Below are 13,488 nucleotides of genomic sequence, written 5' to 3' on the forward strand. Positions count from 1 at the left end.
GATCGCCAAAAATCGCCTTTGATAATTTTTTTTAATTAATATCTCGAAAATTATTACAAAAATAGCAAAGTGGTACAGGACTTTTCTGTTCAGTTTTATCTGCTCTACTTGCATATGACCGGTAATGCGATTGACACCCTGTACATACGATATTATTAAAATATTATTATGATAATTTTAAAATATTATTTATTAGATACGATAAAATATTATTATAATAATAATATTAAATAATAATTCTAAAATATTATTTATTAGTTGTGATATTATTAAAATATTATTTATTAAAATATTATTAAAGTATGATAATTTTTTTGAGAAAAAATTACACGTTGACCAAGGGTGGATATTTATCTCATTTTTACATTTTTTTATTCTTTATTTCTTTAATTATTTTACATCTTTTATGTACAGAATAAATTACAATTAGAAGATTTATTTAATTATTAAATAATTTATTAAATAATTAATAATTTGTGTGCTTTCATATAAGATTTGCTAGACAAGTCAAATCGCTAATGTAAACACTATTACAATATATGATTTTCGAGACGTTAGTAATATCTCGAGATAGAAAGGGACAGTAGATCATATGTCTACGCTCTTCTACTGTCCGAAGCTAGCTGAACGCCGAGAGCGTACGTACATATACACGGCTCTTTGGGGGCACATATATAGGTAAGTATTTACCTTTGATGCTCACATAAGCCGCGAGAAGGTGATGGTTTCTTCTGTCAAGTAGGAAATTTGTAAATAATTATGATCAATTCAAAGATATATTAAGGTTCATAATAAACACTGTAATGATACAAAAACCATGAAAAATAATAAAAATTGTTTTTCTCAAAATATTTTACAAATATATTAAAATATTATATTAAAATATTATAATTAAAATATTATAATTCTGTGTATGTCACATTAAATATACATATATTTAAGGGGACATATTCATTTGAAACGTCGAAAAATGAGTACATTTTCTAGATTTCTTTTGCAGCACAACTTGATAAAAATTTTTTAATTTTTTAAAAATATACAATATTATTAAATACTTAAATAAAAATTTTCAGCTTAACACAAATTTTTTTAAGCTAAAAACTTTAGATTATGCAAATATTTGTAGAGCTCCTCTATTCTACGATGTATGAAAACATTTGTTTATTATATCTAAAATATAATATCAAAAATACAAATTTTTTTTATTAAACATACTAATAACTATCTGGTATCCAAGCGTCTTTTCGAAATTTTAAAAATAAAAATATTAGCTTTAAAAAATTTTTTAAAGTTCATTTTTTGTTTATAACAAAAAGAATTGGAAAAATAAAGAATCGGATTAAAAAAGGCATACCGTGCATGAAAATATAAATCTGCAAATATAACCTTGAAAAATATTTTTGAGCTAAAAATTTGTATTTAATAATAATAATTTATTAATAATTATATTAATATCTAATATTTAATAATAATAATAATAATAATAATTATATTAAATATCGTAAAAAAATAAAAAGTTTTTATCAAGTCGTTACGCTGTGAAAAATCTAGAAAATGTTCTCATTTTTTGGGGGGTTTGCTTCCTTAAATATAAAAGATCCCTTAAATATATGTATATTTAATGTGACATATACAAAACTATAATATTTTAATTATAATTTACTAATATATTTACAAAGTATTTTAAGAAAAACAATTTTCATCATTCCTCGTTTTGTATCATTATAATGTTTATTATGAACCTTAATATACCTTTGAATTAATCACAATTTTTTTATATTTCCTTCCAGACAGAAGAAATTACCACCTTCTCGCAATTTACATTAAGTAAAAATATTTATGTTATACATTAATATAATATATACATAAATATAATAAGAATAACAAGAATATAATCCTTAACAACACATTCACAAATTTGAATATTATTTTACTATTGTTATTTTTTTTAAAATAAAAAATCTTTCTTAATAAAAACACGTACAAATTGGCCAAGAAATGGATTTATTTATCTAAAATATCATAAATATATATATCTAATCATAAGAGATACTTATTAATATTCTTAAAATATAATTATTATTAACTTTATTATTATTATTATTATTATGTTTATTATTTTTATTAATAATAATAATTATTATTATTATTATTATTACATTATTTAATTTAATTAATATTATACAGGTGTTTTAAAGCACGCTAGATAATGCTCGTGAACGAGTAGAACACAGTAAACTGAACAAAAAAGTCCTTTGCCATGTTTTTTATAAAGCTTAAAGGTAATAGTTGTTATTGAGAAAAGTTTGAAGACTCAGCGCTGACTTTTAACCGGACGCACGGACGCACGTCACTGAGCCGCGCGCCTAGTGGTTATCGGTAAACTGTCGTGCTGATAATTAATATGCTGTGATATATGCCGATGATAAATAATCGGCGCTGATTTACCAGAATTTTTTTAATAATAAATCCTTTATTAAGCATTATAAAATAATAATAAATGACTTTTCAGTTTACTGTATTCTACCTGCTCACGAGCGTTGTCCAGAGTGCTTCGGGACATTCTCTATTTATTAATGTACTTTAAATATAATTTAATTATTTAATTTGTATTTCAATTACTATTTTGCATTTAATTTGTATTTTTGTATCTATTTTTTGTGTAACATTTATTTTTGTATATGTTACGATTAATTATACACAATATGTAAAAGTTTATAAGAAAATAATTAATGAAAAAAGATTAATCATAAGCGCGCAGTACACGTCGCATAGCAAATTTGCTAGTTCGAGATTTCGAGAATCGCTTAGCCACGCTATATCTACACTCAAGAAAAGAGTAATATATCTGTCTTCTTTTAAGAGAAAAATAATATATCTGTCTTCTTTTATATCTCGAAGCTGCCGATCATCGAGCGCACACAGACCATTGATGCTATTTTCGAGACGCTATCTGCTACCATAGCATGTAGAGGGTTGAATGCACACAAGGGCAGAACGCCGCATTACATGTTCACAATTTACGTTTGGTACGTACTTTCTCTACGCACTATGGTAGTGGGCAGCGTCTCAAAAATGACATCACTGGACGAGACCTCAGACCTTATGCTTTTGTATATGTTGCCAGCCTATGATAGGCTGTTTATCCCTTCCACATGTTGTAAGCATGCTGTTGCAAATGTGTTGCAATCTGGCAGCTCTAGCTGATGGCAGAGTATCAGAATTGACATCTTTGCACCAAATCAGTGTTCAATGTGCCCTGCGACGAACAACAACGTCGAGACTGGCGAGCAGCCGTTATCGTAGTCGTCGCTTCAAGCAAGCATTGACAAACATTGAAGAAGTTATACGTGCGCACACGCAAGGAAACATGTTAAGTTCGATCGCGTTACGTCAAGTGTTGTCGCAACGGTAGAGCATCATTATTCTCATCGTCCGTTCATTTACGCCTAACAATGCATTGCGCGTATCACATCCGCGACGACAGAGTCGCGATCGACGTTGTTGGGCGTAACCGAGCAGCATCGAGAAACAATAGGAACGTGCATGTGTGACAAAAGCCTGGGAACATTGCCACGGTCGCTGCCATTGCGAGTGAGCAGGCGGGGCGGAACTCTTGGTGCACCCGTGTAAGAGAATATAGTGACGCGGGACGTAGCATATATACACGTTGCTATTCTTCCGTTTTTTTCTCCAACTCACGTCCTTCCTCAGCACGATATTTCCACGCATCAGTCCTTGAAAATTCGACTAGGACGACCAGAAGATCGAACGTGAAGAGTGAAAACGTGCGAGGCATGTCATCGTAGTACCGTACAACTCGTGGCCGAAATCTCGGATTGAGCGCGAGATGAATTTTGACCGTTGATTGACATTGATGTTGTTGACGTGGCTGAGTTCACTTATTTTTAAATCTAAAAGATTCTAAAGAGGAATTTAGAAAAGAATACAATATGATGAAACAAGAAAGTGAAGCAAAAGAACTTTATCTCAAAGTTCTAACTGAACTTGAAAAGACAGTATCAGAGGATAATATTGATAACTTTAAAAAATTAAGCAACTCAATTAATTACATAAATAGTGTAGAAAATCATGCAACATTGAAAGATTATGATAATACTGATAATCCTATCAAAAGCACTAACTTAATTATTTTAGCTTGTAAACACAATAAAAAAAAGATTTTAAAGTACTTAGTTGATAATGATAGTAAAATTCTAAATAATTTATCTGTTGATATTGGAAGAAGCACTATACTACCACATGATGAAGATGAAGCATGCCATAACGCGTTTTATTATGCCATACGTTCAGGTAATGTTGATCTTCTTGATACACTCATTAGTAAATGGCCAGGTAATTATTTTGTTGTTCATTTGGAAGAATTGGATAAAATTCTTTCAATAGTTTATGAAGAATTAAAGTTAAAAAATGTACCATTATCAAGTGAAATGGAAATTTTTGTTGAGAATAAGTTAATAAACCTCCGTTTCTTCTGTAGTAGTTCTCGACAAAATCAAAATGTAAAGGATTATTTTAATAACATCAGAGAACGGATTAAATTAATACTTCAAAACATTAGCTTGCTAAAAACAAATTATTCAAACACGGAAGAAGTGGATGAAAAGTTTTTATTCATAGCAAAGTCTATTGCACAAAATATCCATATATTAAAGAGACAATTGAAATTAACCTATGATAGATTACCTTGGGAAGAAATGGAATTTTGTTTGGTCAGTTTTGTTTCTTCTCACATAAAACGACAAGAAATTAATCTATTTTATAATGCTATATTAAATAAAAGTAAAATACTAAATCACTTAGAAAATTTTGCAAAGAAACTTGAATACGAAAAAGATATAGAAGGTATAACTATTGATAAACTTGCTGATCTTCCAAAGTTAAAACGTGAGAAAGTTGTTGCAGAGATTATTAGCAGTTATCCTCAATTTGAAGAGTTGTATAATGATTATCAACAAATTAGGGATATCCATTCTTTAGAAAAAATAAGTTATTATATAAAGTTAGCATTATCGACTGACTCTAAAGAAAGAGAAGGACAGTTAATTATTACAAGGGTTTTACAAGTTGTCGGTGAATATTTAAAAAACACTTTAGAATCCCCTAAGTTATCTAATACTACAAGTGAGCTTTTGTTACTATCGTTACCAAAAAATACAAGGAAAGTAATTATAGATTTGCGTAACTCATTATCACATGCTTACTCACTCTTCAAGAGAACAGAGATTGAGGAAAATACAGATAGTAGTTTTTTTACTGGTATTCAAAATGATACTAAAAGAATCGATAACGTAATTACTGATATTCTTTACAACAACAAGATTAAAACAATCAGAATATTGCTAAAAAAAATTACTAATAGTGAAAGCTTAGATGAGATAAAAGAAGTTGCTGAAATATTTAGTAATGTTGAATTGAATACAATAATTTCGGAAAATTTTAAAATGATGGAACATGAGAAGCTTGAAAAACTCATTCAAGAATTAAGCGATAATATAATTGACAAGACGAATTATGAAAAGGAACAGTTTCATAAAATTAATAACATAATCGATTGTGTAAGAACTCAATCAGAAAATATCAGAACTGATTATATTATAGTATTTGCATCATTAAGGAGCTTAAGCATTAGTTTTAACGACAATAAGATTGACGATAATATTATTAGAGGATTGAAATTCTATGCTAATCAAACATTAGAGAATATTACTCCAAAAATAAAACCTCATAGCCTTAAAGAAATAGCTGAACTGTCAATGAAAATTTTTCGCAGTGTTAGATCAAGAATTCAATATAACCTTGATGAAATAAACAGATTAACTTATGAAATTTTTTATATTGTTAAATTTGGAATGGATGATATTAAATGGATTGAGGAATTAAGAGAAAAGTTGAATGAAAAAGATTCTTTTATTCCTACACATAAACAAAGAAAAACTTATAATGTAACAAAAGAAAAATATAATAATCAGCTTGCATTAAAATTATCTGAATTGAAAAATATTTTAAGCAATAATGCATTTAGTGGCCGATTAATCGAAAAATTATCTTTCTATAAGAGTGATAAAAAATTTCAAGCAGTAGTACAAATGCTTGTTCTGGATATAATGTCAATTTTAAGTAGCTCAAAACATTACTTGGAAAATAATTACTTTTTTTTAGATGATAACACTCCTTTATTAACTGGAAAATGCTTACGTAATTATTTAGCACATGATAATGTTTTAGTTGATGTACTGTTATCTGATCCTTCAATAGCAATTATTTTAAACGCTAAAAAACTTACTGAAGAAAATATAATGAGAAGTAAGAAAAAAATTGGCAAGTTTGTAAGCGATGATCCTTTCAAGTTGAGAGAGAAATACGATAAAGGTCTAGTTACCATTACTAATCAGGAGAGAATGTTTGTTGCTTTGGCAGAAGGAAATCTGGAAAACTTAAAGGATTGTCTCAAAAAAGGAGCAGATATTTATGCTAGAAATATTAATTTATGGACCACGTTACATTTTGCTGCTAAGGGATCCAGTCTTGAAGTTATAAAATTTATTTTTGATCAAAATTTAAACGTTAATGCGAAGGATATTAATGGTCAAAGTCCATTGCATATTTCTGCTGCACATGGAAGGAGAAATATTGTAGAGTTTTTTATAAAAGAAACAGGTTTATATGTTGATGATCAAAATAATAGTGGCAAAACACCATTACATGTTGCTGCTCAAAATGGTCACAAGGATACTGTTGAAGTTTTATTAAAAAATAAGGTTAATACTGTTATCCAAGATATAAGTGGTCTTTCACCTTTGCACTATGCAATAATAAATAATCATATCGATGTTGTTAAGATTCTACTAAAAAAAGATTAAATGTTGATATTAATGAAACTATGGGTGGTTTTACCCCGTTGCACGGAGCTGCAGAGAGAGGTCATCTAGAGTTAGTTAATTTTTTGCTTCGAAATAAGGCAAATGTTAATGCTAGAAATGACAAAGATTGGACACCGTTACATGCAGCAGCGCTCAACGGTTATCTAGAAGTAGTGAACGCTTTAATTGTAAAAGGAGCTAATGTTAATGCTAGAATTATAAATGGTTGTACACCATTACATTATGCAGTAGAAAATGGTCATGAGAAGATAACTAACATTTTATTAAAACATGGAGCTAATGTTAATGCTGTTGACAAAATCTATAATAATACACCTTTACACTATGCGGCAAAAGATGGACACGAGAAAATTGTTCAGACTCTACTGAAAAATAAAGCCAACGCTAGTATTGCCAATGTTACAAATATGACTCCATTGCATCTTGCTGCCCAGAATGGTCATCTAGGAATAATTATTGCTCTACTTGAACATGATGTTGACATTTGTGCTAAAGATATAAATAACGCTACACCATTATATTACGCAGCAGAAAGTGGTCATAAGGAAGTTGCTGAACTTTTAATAAAAAATATAGCAGAAATTAATGTCAAAGCCAATAATAATTTAACATCATTGCATGTAGCTGCTCTGAAAGGCCACGAAGACATTATTGATCTTCTAATAAAAAATAAAGCTGGAGTTAATAATCGAAACATTAAGGGTGATACACCATTACATGCAGCTGCCATGAATGGTAGCAAAGATATTATTTCTCTTCTAATAAAAAATAAAGCTGAGGTTGATGCTAGAACTCATGATGGTTTTACACCATTGCATGCAGCTGCTCTTAGCGGCCGTATAGATGCTATTATTTCTCTAATAAAAAATAAAGCTAAAGTCAATACTAGAGCTAAAGATGGTTTTACACCGTTACATACAGCTGTCATAGAAGGTCACAAAGATGTTGTTAGCCTTTTAATAAAAAATAAAGCCCAAATTGATGCGAGAGATATTGCTGATAGTACACCATTACACGTAGCTGTGGAAACAGGTCATAAAGAAATCGTTGAGATTTTGATAACAAACGGAGCCAATGTTAATGTCAAAAGTAACAACCTGACGCCATTGCTTTCTGCTATTAAATATAATCACAAGGAAATTATTGAAATTCTTATAGCAAATGGAGCTAGTGTTAATGCAGAAGGTAGTAAACCTTTAGCATTAGCAGTGATTGCTGGCTATAAGGATATTGTAGAAATTTTGCTAAAAAATAAAGCTTGTATTAATATGAAATATCCTGAAGATGCTACGCTATTACATTTGGCTGCTAAAAGAGGCCACAAGGAGATAGTGAATGCTTTGATAACAAGAGGCGCTAATGTTGATGCTATGACTATTAATGGTATAACACCATTATATCTGGCAGCACAAGAAGGTCATGAAGAAGTTGTTGAAATTTTGATAGCGAACAAGGCTAATGTTAACATTGTAAATGTTGAAGGTGCTCCATTACATATAGCTGCAGGACACGGCCATGATAATGTTGTTGAAGTCCTATTAAATAATAAAGCTAAAATTAATATTAAGGACAATAAGAATAGGACATCTTTAGAGTTAGCAGTTGCACATGGTCATTTACAAGTGGTTAAAATGTTATTACAGTATAAAAAAGTAGATATAAACGTTAAAGCTAACGATGATTGGACGATACTGCATATTGCTTCACAACAAAGTAACTTAGAGATGGTAAAATATCTAGTAGATAAAGGATCTGATATTAATGCTAAGAATGCTTCTGGCTCAAAACCCATACACATTGCAGCTAGAGAAGGTTATAAAGACACTGTAGAGTTTTTTCTTAGTAAGGGATCAAGCATTAATGATCTTGGTGCGGCTAATCAGACATTGTTACACTATGCTGCAATGAAAGGTCATTTAGAAGTTGTAAAGTATTTGATAATACAAGGTGCTGATGTTAATGCTCAAGATGCTAATGGATCAACTTCTATGCACATTGCTGCTAATTATAATTATAAAGACGTTATTGAAGTTTTATTAAAAAATGGCGCAACTTATAACGCTGTTGACAAGTTTTATAGAAGACCATTGGAAATGGCTAATGACAAGAATGTTATCAATTTATTAACATCAACTGAGAAATTGTTTGAGGCTGTAAAACGTAACAGCTTTTTGGAAGTTGAGGATTACATTAAAGCAGGAGCGTTTGTTAATCCCCAAAATGCTGATAGTGGGACACCATTACATTATGCTGCATGGAAAGGTTATGACAGAATTGTCAATGTTCTATTACAAAATAAAGCTAATCCTAATGTAGTTGGTAACAAGGGGGCTACTCCCCTGCATTATGCTGCTAAGTTTTCTCACTTAAAAGTTGTCATAGCTTTATTATCTAATGGTGCAGTATATAACGCTGTTTCTGACAATAAACACCATTAGATTTTGCTGTAGATAAAAATATAGCTAACTTATTTAAGGTAGTAAGTGAATCATTTAAAAATGTTAAAAATGGTAACTCTAAAATTATTAATGACCTCAACAAGATAAAGGATATTGACATAGTAAAAGCAGTAATGAGTGCTCGTGATAGAGAAAATAAAACATTAGTAATTGCTGAAGTGCATAGTAACTTTTCAAAAATTGAACAGTTAAAACAGATATCACAAGGTGATATATCCGCTCAGATTAGTATAGCTATAGAGCTTTTGAATCAAGGCGATTATCAAAGAGCCTTAACTATTTTTAAAAGCGCATTTGAAAAAAGAAAAGAAATATTAGGATCAGATAATCCTGGCACTTTAGATATTCAGACATACATAGCTAAAGTATTATATGCACAAGGGGCTTACCAAGAAGCTTTAAATACATTTGAAGAAATTTTCCAAAAACAGAAAGAAATGCTGAGTTTTAATGATAAGGATACTTTAAGTACAAGAAGTACAATCGCTTTAGTGCTGCATAGACAGGGAAAAAATGAAGAAGCTTTTAATATTTATCAAAAAGTTTATCAGAAGCAAAAGGAAATACTAGGACCAAATCATTCAGATACTTTAGATACCCAATTTCACATGGCACTAGTATTGGATAAACAAGGAAAATATGAAGAAGCATTAAATATCAATAAAGCAATTTTTGAAAAAAGAAAAAAAATATTAGGTGCAAATAATGTAACAGTTATACATGCTCAAAATAATATAGCAATGGTACTGGCTAATCAGGGTAAATATGAAGAGGCATTGAAAATTTATAAAGAGGTTTCCGAGAAGAAAAAGATAGTTTTAGGTATTAATCATGCTGATACTTTGAGAACGTTACATAACATTGCTGGAATACTCTTTAAACAAAAAAAAATATCATGAAGCCTTGAAAGCTCACCAAGAGGTTTTAAATATCCAGAAAAACATTTTGGGACCAAATCATCCTGATACCTTGAATACTCAATACAACATGGCAAATGTACTTTATACTCAAGGCAAATGGATTAGTGCATTTAAAACCTACAGAGAAGGTTTTGATCGAATAAAAGCTGTTTTTAGACCAAGTCATCCACATGTTTTGCATTTTAAAAAGAAAATGGAAATGTTTAATTTGATATTTAAGCTTGAAGGCAACAAAGAATCGGAAATTCTTCAATATTTGCAAAAAAACATCAACATTGCTGCTAGTAACGGTGATGCACAAACTGTTCAGCGTCTATTAAAAGATGGAGCTGATGCTAATGATAAAGATATTGAAGGAAGAACACCATTACATTACGCTATTAGCAATGAACATATAGGTGTCGTGAACATCTTACTAAAAAACGGAGCTGATATTACTCAAGTTACTAATAAAGGTAATACATCATTACACATTGCTACTTCTAAAAATTACAAGGAAATTGTAGAAGTTTTGTTACAACATGTAAGTCATAATAATTTAAATGATTTTATTAATGCTAAAACTACTGCTAGCGGTACTACATCGCTTCACGTTGCAGCCAAGAATGGTTATTTGGATGTTATTAAGTCCTTATTGAAGCAAGGTGCAATTTATAATATTAAAAACAATGAAGGTAAAATACCACTTGATCTTTCTAAGGAACAAAATGTTAATAATTTATTGAAGATAATTGAAGAATTGTTTAGAGACGTAAAAAATGGTAATGTTGAAATGATTAGCAAGCTAAGAGCAGTAAAACCTGATGAGTTTATAGCTATAACAAATGCTCGTAATAATCAAGGAAATACATTATTACAAGTTGCTATAGCTAATGGACACAAGAATGTTGCGAATAAATTGTTAGAAATGTTAAAAAGGCCAAGTCAAAATTTACAAGCTGTCAATATAGAAAGTGAAGTTAAAAGCTTAAAACTTTAAATAATACTGTTAAAACATTCATATACAACTTCAGTTAATGTTGTATTATACTTAAGTCAATTGTAAAATCTGGGATTAATGCTATTGAAAATAGGAAAATGGAAGTTACTGAAATACTTTCAAAATATAGAACTGATGTTAATACTAGAGAATATGGATAGTACAAGATCACTTCATGCGGTAGTTGAGAGAGGATGTTTATAAATTGTTGAGCATCTTTTAAAACAGGGAGCTTATGTTAATTGTACATATACTTTGACATGCGAGAAGATTATATACCACTGCACTTTGTTGTTGAAGAAGATAGTGAAAAAGTTATTAATTTGCTTTTAAATAAAGATGTAAATGTCGATGCTAAAAGAAAAGATGATATAACTCTTCTTCATATTGTAGCTGATAGAGAATATTCACAGATTGTTGAGCATCTTTTAAAACATTGAGCTTATGTTAATTGTGTACATGGAGAGAAGGCTATTCATCACTACATGGAAAGAAGGTTATTCACCACTACATCTCGCTGCTGAAAAAGATAGTGAGAAAATCGTAGAGAAGAAATATTAGAAAAGAGAATAGCAGCGTTGTAATGGATTAATGAGAAAAGGGAGAGAAAAGATAGAAAGAACCACATTGGAATAAAAAGAGTAGACTGGAAAATGGAGAAATTAGAGCATGAGATGGAAAGATATATAAAAGACAGCTTAAAAGTGGATGTAATAGTAAAAAAGGCAAACAAAATAAAACTGAAATAACGGAAATAAAAATAATAGCAGAGATAGATAATTGAGAGCAAAAAAGAGAAATCATGAGTGAGAAGAAAGAGCTTGAGAAAGGCTATATTTATAAAGGATGTTTTTCGTAAGAAAAGAATGAGATGCAACAGAGTCAAAAAGTAAAGAAAAAGATGTTAACAATGTAAAAGTTGGATACTAAAAAATTAACTTGAAGATTAAATGGTATAGATGGATCAAGAAAGAAGAAAAACTGGAGAAAGAAAGAAGAAGAAAAGAATGAGAATACGAGAAAAAAGGTGGAGAGGAGATAGAGGATGGCAAAAAAATTTTAAAATCTGTTTTTGGAATATTGTGGAATAACAAATAAATGCGAAGATATGGAAATATTTGGAAGAATTTGACATGACAAACTTAACAGAAATGTAGATGGAAGAAGGAAAATCAGTAATATATTCCATAAATATCCAATAAATATGAATAGAATTGCATACCGGCAACAAGAGAAAATGTAAAAGAAAGGACAAGAAGAGGAATTATTTAAAGACGATTATTAATAAGGATTTTAAAAATAATAGAGTAAGAGACATAAATAAAGGAGCAATGGAAATAAATTTGATATATAACAAAAATAGGTGGACAATGATTACGTTGTATAACTAAAATACTGAAGAAACATTGGAGAATTTAATTTAAGAAATAAAAGAAGAAAAAAAAGAATATTTGTTGATAGAAAGAGATTTTAATGCGAGAACGGGAGAGGAAGGTGGCCCGATAAGAATAGAAAAAAAGAAAGAAGAGAGGATCAAAAGATAAAGTAATAAATAAAGAAGGAAGAATAATTTTAATTGTTAAACAAGATAAAAAAAGAGGATGAATGGTTTTGAATGAAGACTATGAGAAGGAAAGTGAATGGATACATTGGAGAAACAAAATCATCGGTTATAAATTATGTTGTAACGAACGAAAAAGCAATAGAAAAAATTAAAAAGATAAAAGAAGGAAATAGAACAGAGTCAGATCACATTGAAAGTAGAATTAAAAGATACGTAAAAAAAAACAGGAAAAAGAGTGACAAAATGAAGATTAAAAGAAGCGTACGAATAGAAGAAGATCGCGTACTACCACGGAAGATATGAAGAATGCATGAACACAGACAGAAAATGAGGAACAGGAAGATTTGGAAAGAAAAAGAGAATAAGGTAAATGATTTTATATTGAAAATCAGAAAGAGATCGTCAGTCAAGTCGAAAGACAAGAATGGGATAGTAAGAATAAACATAAAAGAGCTGAGAAACTCGAAAGATCAAAAGGTAAGATGGGAAGAATCATTAAAAGTAAAGAATAAATATGTGTGACAATGAAATCTACGCGTCAAAGTCAATCAATCGAAGAAGTCATGGAATATTTCATAATCGAGAATCGATGAGAATATAAATTGAAAGTTGAATCTCATTCATGGAGTTATTGGAAGTAACAAAGGAAAGAAGGATAATG

The 13,488-nt window shown here is 29.8% G+C and overlaps 1 protein-coding gene across 1 annotated transcript; it reads left to right on the plus strand.

The window, feature by feature from the left end:
• The first annotated feature begins 2,727 nt into the window (after positions 1-2,727).
• Positions 2,728-13,162, plus strand: LOC126850124 (uncharacterized). The gene is given in 4 exon segments (XM_050592817.1): positions 2,728-6,879; positions 6,882-9,329; positions 9,332-10,239; positions 10,241-13,162. Coding segments are annotated over 4 exon segments (7,305 nt in total). The 5' UTR covers positions 2,728-3,953; the 3' UTR covers positions 11,264-13,162.
• Positions 13,163-13,488: the final 326 nt, after the last annotated feature.

The sequence above is a fragment of the Cataglyphis hispanica genome, chromosome 5, assembly GCF_021464435.1.
Source record: "Cataglyphis hispanica isolate Lineage 1 chromosome 5, ULB_Chis1_1.0, whole genome shotgun sequence".
In the NCBI taxonomy this organism is placed as follows: domain Eukaryota; kingdom Metazoa; phylum Arthropoda; class Insecta; order Hymenoptera; family Formicidae; genus Cataglyphis; species Cataglyphis hispanica.